The sequence below is a fragment of the Somniosus microcephalus genome, chromosome 13, assembly GCF_052327205.1.
Source record: "Somniosus microcephalus isolate GS21.2 chromosome 13, FLI_Smic_1.0, whole genome shotgun sequence".
NCBI lineage: Eukaryota > Metazoa > Chordata > Chondrichthyes > Squaliformes > Somniosidae > Somniosus > Somniosus microcephalus.
The window spans coordinates 157,896,396-157,918,844 of NC_140999.1; the positions used below are offsets into that span (position 1 = coordinate 157,896,396).

General features: G+C 46.2%; 1 protein-coding gene across 2 annotated transcripts in view; it reads left to right on the forward strand.

Moving 5' to 3' along the window:
* The first annotated feature begins 1,850 nt into the window (after window positions 1-1,850).
* slc17a9b (solute carrier family 17 member 9b) overlaps window positions 1,851-22,449 on the forward strand; it is a 52,450-nt gene continuing 31,851 nt past the window's right edge. For both annotated transcript variants that reach the window (XM_086005448.1, XM_086005451.1), the window contains exons 1-3: window positions 1,851-2,145; window positions 14,790-14,987; window positions 19,610-19,749. In XM_086005448.1, the coding sequence (XP_085861574.1) occupies window positions 2,027-2,145; window positions 14,790-14,987; window positions 19,610-19,749 (457 nt within the window). In that variant the 5' untranslated portion in view covers window positions 1,851-2,026. The remainder of the gene's footprint in view (window positions 2,146-14,789; window positions 14,988-19,609; window positions 19,750-22,449) is intronic.

A 22,449-nucleotide genomic window follows, 5' to 3' on the forward strand; every position in this document is an offset into this window, starting at 1 on the left:
TGGAGTTTTACCTCCTAATGTAGATCTAGGGATGAATAATGCCTGACTCGGCTCATTGAACTGTCTTACATTTAATCTAGTTCAGATCAAAATGAATTGAATTTACTGACCCTCGATTAGTCTGCTCTCAAGCTGCTGAGTGATTTAACTCTTTCTTGCCAAATCATCAAGGAAGAAGCCAGATCACAAAGGGTAGATTTTGACTTTGTGTGATAATGTAATGTTTTTATCCACTAAAGTTATACTTGGTCTTGATTACCTGTCTTAGGTATTTCTGTGTGCCAGATCATGTTAACTTTAATCATACTGTGGTTGCTGTCTCACAGGATGCTGCAACTTCAATTTCCTGTATATTAGCTGGATTCTTTAGAATTGCAGGCCATGATGAGAACCATGATGGCCCCTTGTTGCTTCCTTGACACAGTGGGTGATAAAACAGGCATGCATTGCATTTAACAACTTTGATTCTAAAACACTTGGGTTTTACTGGTTTATATTTGGTTGATTAAAATAACTTTCCTGTTCCCGCATCCCCTTCCTATCTCTTTGTAGAATGACTTGTCCTCCTTCTTATGCTGGCCGGGGGTTCGGTAGGATATCCCCAATGTTCGCTTGGATTTTTTTCCACATTACAGATATCTACCTAAGGTAACTTTCCCACATTATTCTAAAATGACCAACTCTTTCACCTGAATGCTTAAATTTACCATACATCAACGTTTTTAAACTGTATTCACGAGAGGATCTCAGGGGGGGTCAGCAAAGTCATCAGATTTTGGTATTTGACTTATTAGCATGTTATTTCTGTTGCTATATTTATAAAAACGTGTGTAGTTCCTGTCTACAAAATCTTATTTCCTGTTGTCAATTGCTATGTCCACATTTATAATACAAATCATTTATGTTGAACTTGTCATGCTGGAACGACACACTGCTGCTCATGGTGGTGCCATAGTTTTATCTTTCCCAGCTCCTCCTGTACTCCAAGCAACTCTGCTTCTCAAATTGCAATACGTTTTGCTATTTAACTAGAAATGATGATATAAAATCGAAGTATTATTTTTTAAAAGGACAAAATGTATGAATTTAAAATGGGGTTGAAATTGTATCTGTGCACCCTGCTCTGTAACCTTCAGCTTAAGGCTACACTTGGTCTTGATTGGCTGTGTGCAATGCCGGGCTGATTGACGGGTATATATAAACTTCTGCAAAGATTGCGCTGTTTTCCTTTGGCTAGTTGACACAATCTTTCAAAAGTTACGACATTGCTCCTAGGACTGTATCAATATTTGCAAAGAATTCCCCGGAGTGCGTCAATATTTGCATGGGACATGACCCCCCCCCCCCGCGCATAAGGAAAGCTTGAAAAACATTTATATTCATTAGCAAAAGCATACGTTACATTCAGATTGGACAATGCCAGTACATGATGAACCATGCAACACGTTCTGCGGATACATGTTCCGACAGCAGTCTCCTACATGGGAGTTTCATTAGTAAGTGACAGGCCATTCGTAATCTCGGCATACGTGACCTCGTGGGCAAAAATAAAGAGACATCGACTGATATGATACAACCAAGTAACATCAGACAACGTTTGAGTGAACAGCATTCACTCGGCTGGTGCCGGGCAGCTCTTTGTATGAGAATGATAGGGCTGCAAGCGGCGCTTCGAACGGCAGAAGCAGTGATTGACTGGGCGCTACGACTCTTCGGTGGATTTACTTTGGTTTCCTGTACACTTGGAATAAGCACCCGGAAGTCCAGAAATGGCTTTCGATGTACCCGGAAGTCCTAAAATTGATTTCGATGTAAAGTGACACGTATTACTAACGGATCCGGAGCGGAGGAGGAGGAGGCGAGTTTGGTTTCAGAGGGGGGGAGCAATGTTGATTGAAACATGTACTTTAAGTTAATCGAATTGGCATTTTGTTTTACCCAAGCAGAGTGACTCCGTGGCTGGTGACTTACTGATTAGCTTCCTTCGAAAAACTGTGATGCTGGTGTTGCTCGGAAAGTTCAATTGATGGCTTTTGCTGTGCATGATGATGGCGTTAAGAATACCAACATGGGCTTCAACCATTCTGAGGGACCACAACCTGTGTTAACCAACACGACTAACCCCAGTGGGACATATTGGTCAAAGTAAGTAAGGGATTATTACTGAGGTACTTTCATAACTCTGTTGAACGTCCATTTCCTTAGTGGGTTATAGGTAAATAGCAATCACAATCTGCCTTGCTGAGCAGTGGATCAGTCAAAATCACAAGAAGCCACCATTATTTAACGAGAGACGAACTAGGAAATTATAGGCCGATTAGTCGAACGTCTGTTGTGGGGAAGTTACTAACATCTGTTCTTAGGGACAGAGTGACTGAGCTCCTGGACAACTGTGAACTGATCAGAGAGAGCCAACATGGATTTGTAACGGGTAAGTCATGCTAACAAGCTTAGCTGAGTTTTTTGAACAGGTAACTAACGTAATAGGTAAGGGAGTATCTATGGATGTTATTTATATGGACTTCCAAAAGTCATTTGATAAGGTTCCACAAAAGAGACGGTTAACAAACATTAATAAACTTGCAGAATGGGTGTGTAATTGGCAAATGTGGCCTGGTGCATTTTGGTAGGAAGAATAAAGAGGTCACACACAATTTGCACAGTAAGAGTCTAGGGGGAGAAATTCATTATGGCCCCTTTTGGGGTGATACATTTTTAAAGTTGAGAAAATTAGCGCCAGGCGCTAATGTTTCTTAACTTTAAAAAATTCGGTTTTGCACTCCAGGAAAGAAGTGGAGCACTAAATCAAGCGCTCCACTTCCTTCTTGGAGCGCAATCGGCAGCGGGCGGGGCGGAGACTTCAGCAGCGCTGCACACTGGGCTGCGCAGCACTGCCGCGTTCAAAGGCTCCTTCCCTCCCTTAAAGGGAAGGGCCATCGCTGCTGCCTCTGCAATATAAAAAGTACCTACCTGGACCACCAAGGCAGCTGTGATGCCGAGCGATCAGCCTGGCACTCAAGCAGAGTGCCGGGCTGATCGATTGCGGGCAGGAACCAGCGAAAAAAACTGCAACAAGAAAGTTAAGTGTTTCTTTACTTATCTCGGCCACCTCGCCTTTAATCATCGCCCCCGAAGCGGCCGGCCGCCCGATGCAAGCCTCCTGCAACTGTTGGGCCTAGAAATTCAGTCGCGTTTGCGCCCACTTATTGGCTATAGAGTGGTTTGCGCCGGAAGTTTTTTAGCGCCCGAAATTCAGTTGGTCCCTAACGTCGGCGTTAGCCGGTAGCGCTGCGCCGGCACCGATGACGTCATCGGTGTGCGCAGCGCCCCGGTTCCAATGCTATTCCGTGCCGATGGCCAAATTCAGTTGCGGCCGCCTCGCCCGTAGCGGCCGCAAACAGCGTTTGAAAAACGGTGACTTGCAGCACCGAGAGGCCGGCGCATAAAGGTGGAGGGGCGGCCGGCCGCTTTCCCGGCGGCCGCCTGGCCGCACCTCCCTCCCCGGACTCCTGCACCACCCCCCCGCGGTATTGGTGTCTGACTCCCGCGAGCCCGGCACTTCTTCGTGGTGCCGGGCTCATTTGCCGGGGGAATCCAGTGGCGATCTCACGGCTGCAGGCAGCTCCTCCTTAAGAGAAGGAGGAGGCCTGCAGTACCCCAGCCTGCCGCACCGCATCGGGTGCCGCAGCGGCAGCTGGATGCCTGAAACTGACTTTCATCGCCCCAAACAAGGTGGCCAGACCCTGCAATAGCGCCCGCCTCCGTCTTGGGGCGGCGCAACTGAATTTCAGGCGGGCGCTACGGGAATCCGGGCGAGCGCAAAATTTCAGGCACTAAAGACCTGGCGCGGCGATACCGAATTTTTAGCCCTTGATGTTTTTGACCGGCGCTGCTGCAGGGGGCGGAAATCAATTTCAGGTCCGGGGCGCTATCGGGGCGATGCGCACGATGATGATGTCATGATCTCTGGGTGAAGGAGATTGGGGCACAAACCCGTAGCACCGTGACAAAAATCCAGCCGAATATGGCGGGAGTTGATGTCAGCCCTGTGCCCGGTCGCAAAGCCATTTGTGCCCTGTTAGCGCCTGGGCGCTAACAGGAGCCACAAAGGCACCCAATTTCGCCCCCTATATGGGGTAGAGGAGCAAAGGGATCTCGGTGTACAGATACACAAATCACCTAAATGTAACGACGCAGGTTAATAAGGCCATAAAAGCAAACCAAGTGGCGACGCGGTCTCCTCCACATTGGGGAGACCAAACGCAGATTGGGTGACCGCCTTGCGGAACACCTCCGTTCAGTCCGTAAGGGTGACCCTGAGCTTCCGGTTGCCTGTCATTTTAATTCACCGCTCCATTCCCACTCGGACCTCACCGTCCTTGGCCTCTTGTATTGTTCCACGGAAGCTCAACGTAAACTCGAGGAACAGCAAATCATCTTCCGATTAAGCACTTTGCAGCCTTCCGGACTCAATATCGAGTTCAATAATTTCAGATCATAACCTCGGCCCCGATTACTTTTTTCCTTTTAATTTTTTCCACCCCTTTGTTTTGGGTCCTTTTTTTCTCTTCCCCCCCACCCCCCCCCCCCCGCCCTCTCCTTTTGTTTCTCTCTCTCACCTGGCAGCTGTCCTTATCCTGCCAGTACACTTCACACCTAATCTCAGCTGCCTTTTGTCTCCATGGGCCCATTACCATCTCATCTGGCTTCGCATACCTTTTATTGTCTCTTTTTCTTCTTTTGTTCGACTGCAGCTTTGCCTTCGATCTTTTTATTTTCTTTCCAGTTTTGAAGAAGGGTTTCAACCCGAAACGTCAACTCAAATTTCTCTCCATGGATGTTGCCTGACCTGCTGAGTTTTTCCAGCATTCTCTGTTGTTGTTTTTAAAGCAAACCAAGCACTGGGTATCATTTCTAGAGGGTAGAATTGAAAAGCAGAGAAGTTATGTTAAACTTGTATAGAACCTTAGTTAGACCACACTTGTACTGTACTGTGTACAGTTCTGGTCTCCATATTAGAAAAAGGATATAGGGGGAGAAATTCAGTTGTTAGCGCCAGCTGTTCGCGCCTTAAGAGGGTGATAGGTGGGGCGCGAAGCGGCTAGCGCTCGGGCGCGGCGAGACCTGCGCCTCTCGCGAAATTGAGTGGACATTTAGCGGCGGTGCAAAACCGCAACGCCCGCTCAGCTGCGCACGCAGATCCTTACGTCATTTCATGGTGCAACGCCCTTGGTTCCCAGTCGCTGTGGGGTTGGGGGTCGCTATTTAAAGGGGGCTCTTCCTGGCTTCTTAGTGATAGCCATTTTGGACCACTCCTGTGTGAGAGAGATTTGCAGAGAGACAAAGGGAGAGAGCTTTCTGCATTGAGTCAGTGCTCGCACGGGTACTTCTGGCTTCAGCCCAGAACTTTGCAGTTGGATTGATTTTTCAGTGGCATAGCCTTGAGTGGCCACATATTATGGGGGCTGCAATGGGTGGAAACGTTGGGTTTCTCCATTGCATTGAGAGGGCTCAGAGATGCCGAGAGAAAGTGCCAATCATGGCCAGATGAGGAGGGCCAACAGGCGTCGGCACAGGAGACCTTACCCTCCCAGGGTAAAAGAACATAAGAAATAGGAGCAGGAGTAGGCCAATCGGCCCCTCGAGCCTGCTCTGCCATTCAATAAGATCATGGCTGATCTGATCCTAACCGCCAATCTACTATCACAGAACCATCTCCTGAATCTAACAGAATTAGACACACAAAATAGTAGCAGGATCAGGCTACACGGCCTCTGGGCCCGCTCCGCTACCCACAGGGCCATGTCCGATCCGAACCTAGACTCATGTCCAAATTCTTGCCCGCTCCCCGTAACCCTTAATTCCCTTTACTTCTAGGAAACTGTCTATTTCTGTTTTAAATTTATGTAATGATGTAGCTTCTACAGCTTTTTGGGGCAGCATATTCCATGGACCTACCACCCTGTGAGTGAAGTAGTTTCTCCTCATCTCAGTTTTAAAAGAGCAGCCCCTTATTCTAAGACTATGCCCCCTAGTTCTAGTTTCACCCATCATCGGGAACATCCTCCCCGCATCCACCCGATCCAACCCCTTCACAACCTTATATGTTTCAATAAGATCACCTCTCATTCTTCTGAACTCCAATGAGTAGAGTCCCAATCTACTCAACCCCTCCTCATATGTCCATCCCCTCATCCCCGGGATTAACCGAGTGAACCTTCTTTGTACTGACTCGAGAGCAAGTATGTCTTTTCTTAAGTATGGACACCAAAACTGTATGCAGTATTCCAGGTGCGGTCTCACCAATACCTTGTACAACTGAAGCAATACCTCCCTATTTTTATATTCTATCCCCCTAGCAATGAAAGCCAACATTCCATTGGCCTTCTTAATCACTTGCTGCACCTGCATGCTAACCTTTTGAGTTTCGTGCACCAGGACCCCCAGATCCCTTTGTACTTCAGTACTTTCCAGTTTCTTGCCATTAAGATAATAACTTGCTCTACGATTTTTCCTGCCAAAGTGCATAACCTCACACTTTTCAGTATTGTATTCCATCTGCCAAATCTCTGCCCACTTACTTAGCCAGCAGTTCTCCTACCTCAACATGTCTGAGGAGCAGTGTATTCGGAGGCTTCGATTCAGCAGGGAGGTGGCCACTGAGCTCTGCCACCTGCTTCAGACAGATCTGCAGCCTCAGCTGAGGAGCAGGACGTCTCTGTCGGTGGCAACTTCTATGCCACCGGCTCCTTCCAATCCGCTACTGGGGACATTGCCAATGTCTCCCAGTTTGCGGTGCATTGCTGCATCCGCCAAGTCACGAATGCCCTCTTCAAAAGGAGACGTCAGTACATTTCCTTCCCCGTGACCCTGGACAAGCAGCAAGAGTGCGCAATGGGATTTGCAAGAATAGTGGGCTTCCCCATGGTCCAGGGTGCCATTGACTGCACGCATGTGGCTTTGCGGGTGCCTCAAGAGAATGCCGAGGATTACCGCAACCGGAAGGGGTTGCAGTTGGTGTGTGACCACAGACAGCTGATGCTAGCTGTCAATGCCCGCTTTCCAGGCAGCAGCCACGACGCCTTCATCCTGCGCTAGACTTCTGTGGCAGACCTTTTCAAGGTCCCGGCTCACCCAGGAGGCTGGCTTCTCGGGGACAAGGGCTATCCTTTGTGCACCTGGCTGATGACCCCGCTCCGTGCGCCCAGCACCCCTGCTGAAGAACGATACAATGACAGCCATCAAGCGACCAGGAACATCACTGAGCACACAATCGGCGTGCTAAAGCAACGGTTCCGCTGTCTGGACCATTCCGGGGAAGCCCTTCAGTACTCGCCTGAGTGAGTCTCCCATTTCGTTGTAGTGTGCTGCATGTTGCATAACCTGGCTATCCTCAGGACTCAGCCACTGCCAGCAGACATTGGAGCACCACCGGAGGAGGAGGAGCAGGAGGAGGAGGAGGAGCACCAAGACTGGAGGGAGGCACAAAGTGCAAGGGCCGTCCGTCAGCGGCTTATTGCAAGTCAGTTCTAGGCCCCCTCTGAGGGAATGGCTTGTGCCATTGAAAGAACATAAATGGAACGGTTCAAAGAGCAAACATGCACAATCTGAATAAAGACAATTATTTATTTAACAAACTGTGTGCCCTTCCCGCATGACAAAGAAATACAGAGAAACCCCCAAAAAAGTCAGACACATAACTGGCTCTCACAACCTGGAGACAATGAACAAAAGAGTTAACCAAAAATGACCATGATCCTCGGCCTACACTAAAAAAATTAACAGCATTTTGCCACACCTCCTACTTTTTGGCCTGCGAGGGTGATCTGCTTCGCTTGCGAGATTGGCCCCTTTCCACCCTGCAGCTCCTCCGCAATGGGACCCCAGTGGCTGCAACAAGGCTGGGGGAAGGCTGCTGAGTGTCAGAAACTGAGACTGCAGATGCCCTTGAGGTACGGCCTGGACCAGCTCTGGGCCTGGAGGGCCCGGCTGCTGACTGCTCCAACTCTGCATGGGCGGCAGCAGTCTGTCCTTCGGGTGGTGGCAGCTGCAGTGGAGGAGTGACAGTGTTGGCAGCAGGAATGCTGCCATCCTGATAGAGGGCAGGCACTCCCTGGTCGGACGACACACTGGCACTCCCATGGGGCAGCACTGCAGCATGCAGAGCAATCTGCTGAAGCACAGACTGCTGGCCTTCTGCGGCGCGGCGAGGGCCCCGGTGATTCGTGCCTGATGCAGCGAGGGTGGCAGCAGTCAGTGCTCGTGTGGCCTCAATCTGTGTCTGCATCAGACCAGCCACTGACTGCATTGCACCACTAAGCACTTGTGTGGAAGCCGCCTGTGCTGCACTGAAGTCCTGCAGACTCCTTGCCAGTGACTCGATGGAATCGGGCATCCTTGCCACTGCAGCCATGAGCTCAGTGTGCCTCTGCTCCGCCTGGGCGCCCATTTCAGCGAGGAGCCGCACCTCTTCTGCGCTCACTCTAGCAGGACTGGAGGCCAGACTCTCCCTCCCAGGGAGAAGGCCGCCGAGCTTCCCTACCCTCCCCCCCCTGCGTTGCTGCAGCCCGCTGGGCCGCGGAGCTTCACCCTCCTCAGACCCTGCCCCCCCTGCTCCCCTCCAGGGAAGACGTGCCCCCGTTATGGCCATGGGCTGCCTCAGCTGAGGCTGGCACTGATGGTCCGGCTTCCTCTTCCTCCTCGCCTTCAGAATCACTCACAGTGGCAGCTTGAGGGCCCGCCTCCTCACCTGGTGAATCAGCATCTGAAAGCAGGGAGGTACAAGAGTTGCTTTAGCGTGAGGACAGGGCGGCAGCGAGGGAGGCATGAGTGCTGCGATGCACTGTATTGGTTCGATAGTGGCAAAGGATGCTGGTGTGAGGCACAAGTGGAAGGAGAGAGGTCAAAAAGGTGATGACCTTACCATTGCTGTCCAGAACGGGGTCGGCATCTCCAGTGGCAACGGGGCCAATCATCCGGCCTGCCATAATCCACTCCACTCGCTGCTCCAGATCGCTGAAGTCTTTAAGGTCAGGCCGGCCTCCCCCAGTCCATTGCTGCTGCCTCCTATTGTGGGCCAGCTTGCCCTGCAAGAGAGAGGACGGGCTCTGATTACAGTGTCAAACCCTGATCTTGGCTGCACTGCCTCCCATGGTGGAACAGTCCTTACAGTGTGAAGCCCTGATCTTGGCTGCACTGCCTCCCATGGTGGAATAGCCCTTACAGTGTGAAGCCCTAATCTTGGCTGCACTGCCTCCCATGGTCGAATAGCCCTTACAGTGTGTAAAATGGTGAATGTGCATGTGAGTTTCATGAAAGGCCCATAGGTGTTGGATGAGGGCTGTGCATTGGGGCTTTCAGGACCCTTTGGCCATAAAGTGAGGTGCACATGCAGGGATGAAGAGGATACTGAAAAGGGTACTCAGCCTGACAACCCGAGTGAGGTCGTTGAACTTCTTCCTGCATTGCACAGGGGTCCTAGGTACCATGCTGCTGGAGGTCACTCTGTGTGCCACCTCCCTCCAAGCTTTTCGATATTCGTTGGTCAGCGGCCTCCTGCCACTGTCTGGAAACAGGATAGATCGCCTGCGCTCCACTGCGCCAACCAGAACCTTCAGGGCCCCCTCACTGAACCACTGTGCTCGCTCCCTGGCCCTCTCCATGGTCCTAGGCGTTAGAATGTGGCAGCAGGTTTGTCCAGGCTGAGAATCAGGGCTCCACTGTGCAGGGCGTGGCTGCAGTCCAAATCGAGCCTCCCCCTTTAAGAGCTGACTGGCGCCAGCGTGTCTGCCTGCAATCGCTAACTGGCCGCACCTGCGCTGTGCCCGCCCTCGGTGGTAGCGCCTCGCTTCTCCGGCTTAGCGCCTTAGGACAGTCGTGCAGCGCCTGCTTTAGCGCTCCAAGCACCTCTTGGGGCGAAGCAGGTCAATTTCGCTGAAGGTAGCAATTAGCGCCTGCTCGACTATAACGCCCCAAACGTGGCGATACTGAATTTCTAGGCCATAGTCATTGGAGAAGGTGCAAAAAAGATTCGCAAGGATGATAACAGAACTGAGAGGATATACTTATCAGGAAGAGGCTGGGGCCCTTTTCTTTAGAAAAGACAAGGCTGAGGGGTGACCTGAGAGAGATCTTTAAGATTTTAAAGGATAGACGTAGAGAAAATGTTTCTGCTTGTGGGGGAGTCCAAAACTAGAGGTCATAAATATAAGATAGTCATCATTAAACCCAGTAGGGAATTCAGGTGATACTTCTTTACCCAAAGAATGGTGAGAATGTGGAACTCGCTACCACAAGGAGTGGTTGAGGTGAATCACATAGATGCATTTAAGGGGAAGCTGGATAAGCACATGAGGGGGAAAGGATTAGAAGGAGATGCTGATAGGGTTAGATGAAGATGGGTGGAAGGAAACTCGCGTGGAGCATAAACAATGACATATTCCAGTTGGTCCCAATGGACCATTTCTGTGCTGTAGACGCTATGTAACTCTATGTAATGCAAATAGAATGTAAATACTATATTTAAATAGTCAAATCCATGTTAACTTTATCTGATTTGTTTTTGTCTGACTCTTTGCCTTTCCGTCTGCACTGTCTTTGTTCCAGAAAGGAAGTCCAAGCTGCATCATTGTAAGCACAACAGTGATGTTTTAGTGATTGGCTCAATACAAGTAACATCACCGGGTTGTGAAAATTTGACAAAACTTCTTTAACAAACAATTGGATGGAACCTGCCCCTTCACGTGGGGATGAGGCGTTTCATAATGTGACAAAAGTTACCTTTTAAGAATACTATACGTGACGATGCTGAGTTTGTGGGAAAAGATTAACCTTTTTAAAGTTGTAATAAGCAGCCCTGGTAATATCACGTGCTTATTTCCCTGTAGTTCAGAGGGGCAGTCATGTATAAAAGGGGACACCAGGGGTAATTCTGGAAAAGAGGGGTCCATAACGGCGAGAAATTTAAAGAGGAAAGAGGGGCACTCCTGCAGCGAGAAATTTATAGGGCAAAGTTCTCTCATGCTGCTAGTAGCAGTGCCTGGGAGATTCATGCCTCGTTCCGGGAGACTCCCAGCCGGACAATCCAGAACTGTCAATATACTGGCTGGTGGGAGAGGACGAAGATCAGGTGGCCCAGAGGTCGCCCGCTGGTATCAGGACAAGGCTGCCGGCAGCAAGCTAAGTGTGAGAGGGTGGGGCTGGGGTGGGGGGTAAGCCTGAGCAGTGGAGGCTCGAACTTTCCTCGAGGGGCCTGGAGGAGGAGGCTGCACTAAGGAAAGTTTTAACTTGCCTTCAGTGGTCTCACTGGCTTCCCAACAGGTTCACATGATGTGGTGGGTGCCCCACTCAGGAACAAGTTAAAGTTTCATCACGGTCCCATGTACATCATGGAACTTGGATTTGCATTTATTAACGAGGCTCCTGCCAGAGTCTGCCAGAAGCCTCCTCTGCTGCGAAAACCAGCGATGTAGAAATCACACATCAGTTCCATTTCAACTGCTTCCCTGGTCTTCTCTCACCCATCGGGAGAGTTCAAATTGCCCAACAAGTTTAATTTTCAGGTGAAGTAGGGTTAAGAAGGTGTGGGTGGAGGGGGGGGGCGGTATATTTGGACCAGACATAATTCAGTTCCCATTTTAAATTTATCTTCTGCCCTTATTTTTATGTTTCTATTCGCAATTGCTGTGTCCATATTTATGCTATTGTACCTCCACTGGCAGGAGGGAGTAGTTACAATGTGACATTATAAATGTTAAAATTGATAATGGCAAGAAATGTCAGGAAATATATGCCGACATAAGGGCCCAGATTTTGCGTTGAGAATAAAGGTGAGGCTAACAGCGCTCACCGTTATTATGGAGTAAATCAGACAACAACTTCCGGCGTACGCACATGCGCAGTTAAATGTGGAAATCCAGACGTTGCAGTCCGAGTTACCCTGCTCCTCCACAAGCTTCACTACACCAGTACCTCGCCGAGAGACTTGGCATTAAAATCAATGTAAGGGTGTGAAGTTGCGGTACTTACCCACTAGATACCCACTAAACATGGCAGAAATCGTTAGGGCTGGTCCATTCAGGTGTAAGTGAATTTTTTATGGCGTGATGAGCCTTAATTACTGCCAAACAACCTCTTTGGCACTGAAAATTTAATTTAACAAATGTGGAGTCTCATTCCTTCAGAATTTAATTAGTGTTGGAGATTTTTTTTTAAAAGAATTTTTTTTTTTTTTTACTTTTACTGTCTGTCTCTTTTATCTCTCTCCCTTAATCCCATCTTTCATTCCCTCTCTCTATTTCGCTTTCTATAGATGATTTAAATCTAATTTATACTTCTTGGTTTGGACTCTGCATGTCTCAGGGAGAATTCTTCAAACTGATTGCCTGTGTGCAATGCCAGAGGTGAGTGATGGGTATTTTGCTTGCCCTGCTCACAGATGCCACAGATCCCCTGTAGAGGGCACCATACTGAAACAGACGCATGATGATAGCAAGTCTCTGCTCAAAAACCCGCAAAAGCTCTGAGGGCAGTTGTCAGCGTAGTGAACAGCAAGCGCCGTTCCTTAGCTGCTGACCGCAAAATCTGGGCCAAGATTTCTAATATATCAGATTCAGTGACGGAGCCAGTGGGGGTCAGGGCGGGTCATGACAACCCCCTGTCCCCCTTCCCCCCCCCCCCCCCCCCCAAATCCTTTGACCTTAACTCTGATTAGGCATATCTTGAACAAAGAACTCTTCATTCTTTATAAAATGTGTAATGATTTGATTCGGGTCTAATCTATTGAAAATTGTGTTTCCACATGCATAGTCTTGTGCTTTTTTAATGAAATATATACATCACCACCCACCAACAAAGCTCGATTTCTATTTGGGCCATGCTCTATGTATTTTACTAACCTTCTCATCCAAGCTCTTATAAAGTCATAGAATAATACAGCACAGAAGGAGCCCATTCGCCCCATCGAGTCTGTGCCGGCTCTTTCGAAGAGCAATCCAGTTAGTCCCAGTCCCCTGCTCTTTCCCCATATCCCTGAAATGTTTTAATACCTTTGTGATTGAGAAGCCTTCAGCTGTGCACGAAGGGTCATCAATCGTGAATTTGCCACTTTTTAAGTACAGTTATTTGTGCCTAAAAATTGGAAGCAGTAAACAGTAACCAAGTGTTTTGTTTGGCAGTAGTTGGCATTAGAGAGTGATACTTCCAGCCTACAGCTGTTTTTTGTTTTACAGGACCACTGTCTTCTTTATGTGCCCTGGCTCAGATTGGGAGTTCACAGTGTGGGGCAGTGCACATCAACAATCTAACACAAGATGTTGGAGCATCAATGTATTGTGCCACTTGCACTGACCCCAAACTTATATATGTACTCCAGGATTGAAATGTACAATGGCTTAACCATCTAGTATATATCTTTAAAAAAAAAATACTGTAACTACAAAATAATTTTACAAATGTTCCTATATAGTTCAGAACCCCAATGCGCATTTATCCTGTGAATTTCTGTGCATAAAAGGTCGTCGTACGTGTCTTCACACTGTTCCCTTTGGGGAACTGTATGAAGTGGAAGGATTTCTGGCCGCGATTAACGCTCCTTCCGTGACCGTAACCATCTTCGTACCAGCCATTAGGGTGGTTAGTCCTATGGCGGGAGGGTTTTACGGGCTCCCACAACCCATACGAGGGGGGGGGCCACCCACTGGATGTCAACCCAGAATTTAGAGCCGGAGCTCCGACTCCACTTGCCGGGACTGTCTGGAGCGGGGTTCGAAACCCTACGCCTTCTGGCCCAGTGGCGAGGATGCTACTGCTACGCCAAAGGCCCACTCTGCATAAAAGGTTAAATATGTAGAAACTGCATTGCCATCTCCGTCGATGGCCAAATGGATAAAGGAATTGCTATTAGCTATACAGGGCAGCACGGTGGCATAGTGGTTAGCACTGTTGCCTCACAGCGCCAGGGACCCGGGTTCGAATCTGGCCTCGGGTGACTGTCTGTGTGGAGTTTGCACATTCTCCCCGTGTTTGCGTGGGTTTCCTCCGGGTGCTCCGGTTTCCTCCCACAGTCCAAAGATGTGCGGGTTAGGATGATTGGCTATGATAAATTGACCCTTAGTGTTAGGGGGATTAAATACGTGGGGTTACGGAGATCGGGTGGGATATGTGTCAGTGCAGGCTCGATGGGCCGAAATGGCCTCTATCTGCACTGTGGGGTTTCTGTGAAACTTTCTGTGAAACAGACCAGAAGGTCCCCAGTTTGATTCCTGACCTGTGTTGAATGGTTAGCTGTTTCAGCTGGACAACATTTGAGCATCCATGCCCTGGGCCAGGGACGGAAAAATTGACCTGGGCTCTTGCTCTTGATTGCCATTCACGACTTCTTCAGGAAAATAAATGTGTGTGACGTTTTGTGAGAACACAATTGGGCTTGGCTGTGAAGCTGTTCACAGTCGAAGAACCTGCTGAAGCTCATTGTGTAGGTGCACAATGGCTCCATTTTACTGTGGACAGTTAGGAGAAGAGAAAATGGGAGTAGTGTGATTGGCAGAGAAGAGAATGGAAGGCTCTACCTACAGGATGTCCCTGCCTTTGTCACTGCACAGTGATATATACGCAATACTAGTTCTATTTTCAGTGTACGGACAATAAAACATTTACTTTGAAGCATGTCAACTGTCCATGTTCATGTTCTTTGGATAACAGTCATTACAGCTTGCATTATTATGCCCACCGCAATATTTTCATGGTGTCTGCAAAATGGTGAAATCATTTTATATTTCTGATTCCAACAGGTTAGAAGCCAAATCATGGATTGCCTTTTTGTTCATGGGCACATGCCTGCTGTACTGTGCCAGAGTAACTCTACCTATCTGTGTAGCTGTCATGGCAAAACAATTCGAGTGGGACAAGAAGCAGTCTGGCATTGTACTTGGAAGTTTCTTTTGGGGATACTGCTTGACTCAAATCATAGGTGGCTACATCAGTGACAGGTGAGAAGGAGATCTTGTGTTAATCTTGAAAACTTTATATTTGAGTAGCTACATGCAGTAACTCCTTCATATTTAAAAGGTGCTATATAACAGCATGTTACCTGTACCATAATCAAGGAAAAGATAAACACTTCATTCTGCTTCTGATCACTGCATGTTTGGTCTTGGGCTATGGGACAATCTTGAATGGCTGACCTAACCTCAGAGTCCATTGAGCAACAGACTTTCCTTTGTAAGTGTGAGTGACAATTACTTGCCCTGAACACTGTGTTCTTCACGCAAGTGAAAGCTTTAGGAAACGATGATTAAGAATGGAATAAATTCTTTTAATATGTAGCACAACACAACATCATATTGGTACTTGATCTGTGAAAGGGGCAGGCTTTACCAGCCAAATAGCCTTTTCTTGTTCTGTACTTTCATAGGAATTTTTCTGTATATTCATTTGATTCCTGTGCTTTTTACCTGATTTTTCAGATGCATTTTCCTTTATACTCATTAGTTAAAAAACAAGGGGTATATATATAAAAATGGCATTATAGGTATGTTAATAGTTGTCACATCATCCACTAGGATAAAGTTGTAACTGAGAGAGTGCATAATTAAGTTGTAATTAAATGGTCAATAAATACATGTCAGAAAGTGGTTACTTGGTTTTATATGTGTATATATAACTTTCTGACATTGACCATATAATTGCAGCTTTATCATGCGTTCTTTCTCTCTCTCTCTCTCTCTCTCTCTATAAATAAATGCCAGTTCATTCTTAGCTGTAGAGCATGTTGCTATTTCAGTGAGCATGTTCCTACATGTTTAACGTTGCCCATTGCATCAATACAAATGCTCATGGCTGTATGACCTGAAGTGCCCAGGTGAATAATTTAGAAATAAGTTTTTAAATTTTATTTTGGCTATGTACTTGTGAATGTAATGGTATAACATTGCATTTCAAGAACTTCGCTGACTACTTGACGAGGATCTAAATGTGGAGTAGTGATCTTATGTTGCAAGCCTCCCATCAATGAAGAATATGTAGCTCCCAGTCACGAGTACAATGTTTTCTAATTATTATGCAGCCCTTTATCTATATGGGCATGTAGTATTAACTACCTCCTGAACTGTAAAAATATATGCCATTTATTTTTATCAATCGGCAGCAAAATTTCACCACTGGTCTTTCAATACCCTCCACATCTTGTTAAGTTTTTCACACAGAATCACAGAAACCCCACAGTGCAGATAGAGGCCATTTCGGCCCATCGTGCCTGCACTGACACATATCCCACCCGATCCCCGTAACCCCTACACCAACACATATCCCACCCTATCTCCGTAACCCCACGTATTTAATTCCCCTAACACTAAGGGTCAATTTATCATAGCCAATCAACCTAACTTGCATATCTTTGGACTGTGGGAGGAAACCGGAGCACCCGGAGGAAACCCACGCAAACACAGGGAGAATGTGCAAACTCCACACAGACAGTCACCCGAGGCCGGATTCGAACCCGGGTCCCTGGCGCTGTGAGGCAACAGTGCTAACCACTATGCCACCAAACTTTAAAGTTCATTTGTTTGGGTGATTTTATTTTGCAATTTCACTCAACTCTGACTGTTAAAGAACTTGCATTACTAGCACCTTTTATGAGCTCAGGACACAGCAAAGTGCTTCACAGCCAATGATTAACTTTGTAATGTAGTTAAATATGGCAGCACAGTAAGGTGCCACAAACAGCAATGACATAAATGACCAGATATCTTTTTTAATGTTCTTGGTTGAGGGATAAATGTTGGCCAGGACACAGGGTGAGCTCCTAGAATAACGTCCCAGAGTGTGCAGACAGGGCCTCAGTTTAACATCTCATTGAAAGACAGTACTCCGATAGTGCAGCACTCCCTCAGTACTGCACTGAAGTGTCAGCCTAGATTAGATGTTCAAGCCTTGAAGTTTGGTTTCAACCACAATCCTCTGACTCAGGCAAGAATGCTACCAAATAGGATTGAGATTTTCTTTGAAGCAACAAAATTACTAAAAGACATTATTATGCTTTTCCATTTTTAGTTTTGTGTTTTTGTTGCGATATTTCTCTCGCATTATGCACGAATTGCACTGCTGCTTTCCTTGATCAATGCTCGAATATTTTCCCTCTTTGGGTGGTATCACCATTTTGTTTGTTTGATTTTTATTTTCTGGCTGTAATAATTTCCTCTTTTTAATGACTTCCAAGGCTACCAGTCTTCACTGTGCAACTACAACAAAATATTATTTTCTAACTTGCTGTACTAGCAGAAGCTGCAGGACTGAATTTCAGAATTTTCTAGTGAAGTAGCAGATGGTGTTTCAGACAGGTTTATCTCCAGTTAACTTGGCGGGGTGTAGGGTGCGGCAGATGCAGGAGAAAGTGTTGTAGAAGTGAGTGCAAATCTCAACGCTGCAATTCTTGTCATTTTTGTCGGGGAAGAACCCTGAACAGAGCAATGCATTTACTGCATTAAGACTTGCCCTTGATTTCTGATTGTGAACTAACACTTGCATTTAAATAACGATTATAAATGGCCTGCTTATTCCGTACATCTGAAGTGTTCTTTTCTTTTTAAGGTAGCCTGCAGTACTCATTACTGTCATGCTTCTGTTTGTGTGTTTATGACAGATTAATGACTACTATAATATTTTGCTTACATCACTCTTAATCTGTTTTCAAATTTCAATCAAAGCATCGTAGTTTAAATTTGTGACTTGATTTTATGACCCGTCACAATGAGGTACATTTTCAACTTCACTGTTTGGATGGTAATCTAGCGGGGCGGGTTGTTCGTTCTTTTTAGACCCTGCCTGGTTTCATTCCATTGATTTCAATAGAATGAAGGGTGTGCAATCTGCCCTGGCAGATTACTGCCCAGGTGGTGAACATGAAAATCTACCCCAATGAAAACCTTTCAATGTCGAGGCAGCTCTGCTGTTTAGCTGTTTATGCATCACTGATGCAACAGCCGGGGTCAATTTAAAGGGGGGAACTTCAAAGCCTTTTGTCTAGCATCAAGGAATGGACCATTCCTTGATATAATGTGGAGAAATGTGAAGTTATCCACTTTGGTAGGAAAAATAGAACAGCAGAGTATTTTTTAAATGGTGAGAGATTGGGAAATGTTGGTGTTCAGAAGGACCTGGGTGTCCTTGTACAAGAATCACTGAAAGTTAATATGCAGGTACAGCAAGCAATTAGGAAAGCAAATGGTATGTTTGGCCTTTATTACAAGAGGATTTGAGTAGAAGAGTAAAGACGCTTACTGCAATTATATAGGGCCCTGGTGAGACCATATCTGGAGTATTGTGAACAGTTTTGGTCTCCTTACCTAAGGAAGTACATGTAGACTATCCTTTATCCGAAAACCTCGGAACCAGCCGTGTTTCGGTTTTCGGAAAATTTCGGATTTCGGAAGGTATTTTATAAGACTGGGAAATTTGTCGGGGGTGGGTCCGGGGGGGGGTCGGCGGGGTCAGCGGGGGTCGGCGGGAGTCGGGGTCGGCGGGGGGGTCCACAGGGGGGTCGGCGGGGGGTCGTCGGCGGGGGTCGGGGTCGTGCGCACGACTTACGCTGACCCTCTGCTCAGCGTAAGTCATGCGCCACTCTGGTCATGTCGTGCGCACGACTTACGCTGAACGAAAAAACCTTCGGTTTTTAGAGGGTTTCGGTTTTCGGAAGTTCGGATAAAAGGTAGTCTACCTGTATATACTTGCCATAGAGGGAGTGCAACAAAGGTTCATCAGACTGACTCCTGGGATGGGGGGATTGTCCTATGAGGAGAGATTGAGTAGACTAGGCCTATATTCTCTAGAGTTTAGGAGAATGAGAGGTGATCTCCTTGAAACATACAAAATTCTTACAGGGCTTGACAGGGTAGATGCAGGGAGGATGTTTCCCCTGGCTGGGGTGTCTAGAACTAGGGGTCACAGTCTCAGAATAAGGGGTCGGCCATTTAGGACTGAGATGAGGAGAAATGTTTTCATTCAGGGTGGTGAATCTTTGGAATTCTCTACCCCAGATGGCTGTGGAGGCTCAGTCGTTGAGTATATTCAAGACAGAGATCGATAGATTTTTGGATATTAAGGGAATCAAGGAATATGGGGATAGTGCAGGAAAGTGGAGTTGAGGTAGAAGATCAGCCATGATCTTATTGAATGGCGGAGCAGGCTCGAGGGACCAAATGGCCTACTCCTGCTCCTATTTCTTATGTTCTTAATCTAATATTGCCCACATAGCATCGGGCCTTCTTAGGGTTTAGGACTGAAAAAAAACAGTATTCTGAAATGTTACCCTGCCTTTTCTCTTCACAGATGCTAACAAATCTACTGTTTTTCTACCATTTTCTGCTTTTACTTCAGATTTACACAATTTTTTCTATATTTGTAAAAAGAAAGAACTTGCATTTACATAGTACCTTTTAATACCTCAGGATGCTATAGAAATGTTACTAAATTGTAATCACTTTTGTAATGTATTACATAATTTACTCCATAATAACGATACCCACTGAGTTGCAATTTGCATTCATGCTTTCTCAGTGAAAATGCTGTATTTTTCATTGAGGATCACTGACAAACTATCCATTTTTGTTAACAGATTGGGTGGTGATAAAATGCTTCTGCTTTCAACTGCTGCATGGGGATCAGTAATCGCCCTAACTCCACTTATTACATACTTCAGCTCTGCACCAATCGTTCTTTTAACCATATCGAGATTCCTTATGGGCCTGTTACAGGGTGAGTAGCAACAGTGAGGGGAAGGGACGAGAGATTTTCTCCTTACATTATATTTAAAAGCATTTCAGAGTGGATGAAATGCTGGGATTGTTCTCTAACACTTGGATTTGCTCATTTCCATACAGCCAGACATGGTGACTCATAAGCCAGGAATTTGAATATGATGTCACCGCAAATTAAAAGTGTTAGCTGGCCAGTCAGTTGCTGCCTTTTTCATAATAAAGCCCTCAAAATCCATTGCTTTTCCCACCAACCCATGAAAAAAGAGGCCCAGAAAGAGGATTCAAAACAACATGGCACCAGCACTCGGGCAGGGAGGAGCTGAAAGGGGTGCGGGTCTTGGGTGGATATAATAGTAACCTAAAGAAGAAAAATGGATAAGAGCAAAGGTCAGAGTACAAAAAGAAAAGTAACAAATACTCAGGGCACAGAAAAGGGTATAGGAAGTAATAACAAAATACCTGATAAAAATAAAGCAGGGGTAATGAAAAATAAACGCATATTAAGTTGCCTGTACAGCAATGGACAGAGAATCAGCAATAAAACAGGGGCAGTCGCAAAATACTGCAGATGCTGGAAATCTGAAATCACAACAGAAAGTGCTGGAAACACTCAGCAGGTCAGGCAGCATCGGGGAGAGGAGAAACAGAGTTAATGTTTCGGGTCGAACCCTTCGTCAGAATAAAACAGGGGAATGGAGTCAATAATTAGAAGTGAGGAAGTTGATGTGATGGGAATAACTGAAACCCTAATCACAACATCATGCTGCCTCTTGAACAGTTGCAGATCTTTTGCCTCCATTAGCCCATCAAAATTCTATTCCAGGTAATCATCATGCTTGGTGTGAAAAAATACTTCCTAACATCAGTCGTGAATTTGCCATTTACCAAGGCATTGCTGGTGTGTCATTAGCACAGAGTCCTTCAGTGATCACTTTAAGTTCTCTTAATGGTCCGGCTTAGTAGATCTTTAATGATCTCTTCAATACACACCATTTATATTGCATTTTCAAAAAATTGTAAAATGATAAAATGCAAATGTATGTTGGTGGGGATTCTTTTCATTTGACTTTTTAATCGGAATGTTGATGGCAAGACATATTTAAGCAGTTTTAAGTAGTGTTCTTGCTGTAGTATCTTGTGAAGTGATATGTATATTAATATGACTACAGTAAGATGAGAGATCTGTGGCAAGGTCTTAATGGAGACATCATAATATATAGTAGCTTGCTTGTACCAAAAAGCACTTCTTTGGACTTTAATCATTTTACCATGAAAGCAGGTAACTTGCAGTTTTGTTTTCAATTGCGACAAATATTTTTGATGACCAAAAAATACCACCTTATATTTTGGAGGGACCAATATTAGCAGAACTTCTGTTAACCAAATCTTTTTAAGTATCAGGAACATCTTTTCAAATTATTTGGCATTCCATAAAAGGGGATTTTAATTGCCCACCCTCACTTCCCCCTGGACCAGCAGAGGGGCAGTTAAAATGGAGCGGGACACTTAACTGCTGGCCTTCTGCCCCGATCATGCCGACTGCAATTTTAAGTTGCTTGCGCCATGGACACCCACCAAAGCCTGCGGGGTCCTTGTTTAAGTAGATCAGCCTCTGATGAGGTCATCGGGGCCCGACTGCAATCTTAACTTGATGCCTAACCAGGAAAGCTGGGGTTGGAAGAGGCCCAAGAAGGTAAATTATGACAACAACAACAATTTGAATTTGTATAGCGCCTTTAACGTAGTAAAATGTCCCAAGGCGCACCTGACCATTTACCTTAGAACCGGGGTCTGTTGGCACTTCTTGCTGACTGTTTTGGTCAGGAAGTCGGCTGGCGACATGCCAATGAAGCCTGGTCGTTAAAATCAGTTGGCCCTCCCCGCTGCTGCTTCCGGATGGGCTGGCTGCTCGCTAGGCCACGTTCTCACCCGGGAGTTAAAATCATTCCCTGACGTTCAATGTTGAGGGCTTAAGAAGTACGCTGCTGGCTTGCTTGAGACTGACTGTGTCTTTCGTGTCAGTAAATTCATATATGTGTTTGCAAGATAATTACAAACAAGGAAGGCAACTTGGCCAATCTTAATTCATCTGTCCAGAGATCCTCCTCCATTGTAGCATCCAATTGTTTCTTAAATAATTCCAGAGTTTTTGCCTCCACTACTCTATCTGGAAGTTTATTCCACATGTTGATTACCCTTTGTGTGAAGAAGAATTTCCTGATATCTGTCCTAAAATTACCTTTTACTAATTTAAAGCTGTGCCCCCTAGTTCTACTCCTGACAGTTTAATTTAAATTAATATACCAGGTTAACTTTCCCTATACCTTTTCAAAATCTGATGTACCTCTACAAGATCATCCTTCAGATGTCTCCTATCCAAGCTGAAAAGCCCAAGTCTGTCCAGTCTTTCCTCATAACTCACATCTCTTGCACTGGGGATCAACCTTGTGGCTCTTCTCTGCACTGCCTCCAGCACTTGAATGTCTTCATTGTTTCTTGGCCAACAGAACTGGACACAGTATTCATGGCTTTGTCTGACCAGACCATGATACTGTTTGATTACTACCTCCTTTGACTTATATTTTAATGTTTTGGCTATATAGTTCAACATCTTATTAGCTTTGTTGATTGCTGCTTTGCAGGTGGTTGGGCATATTTAGTGTCAAGTCCACTAAGACTCCTAGGTCTCTTTCACCTT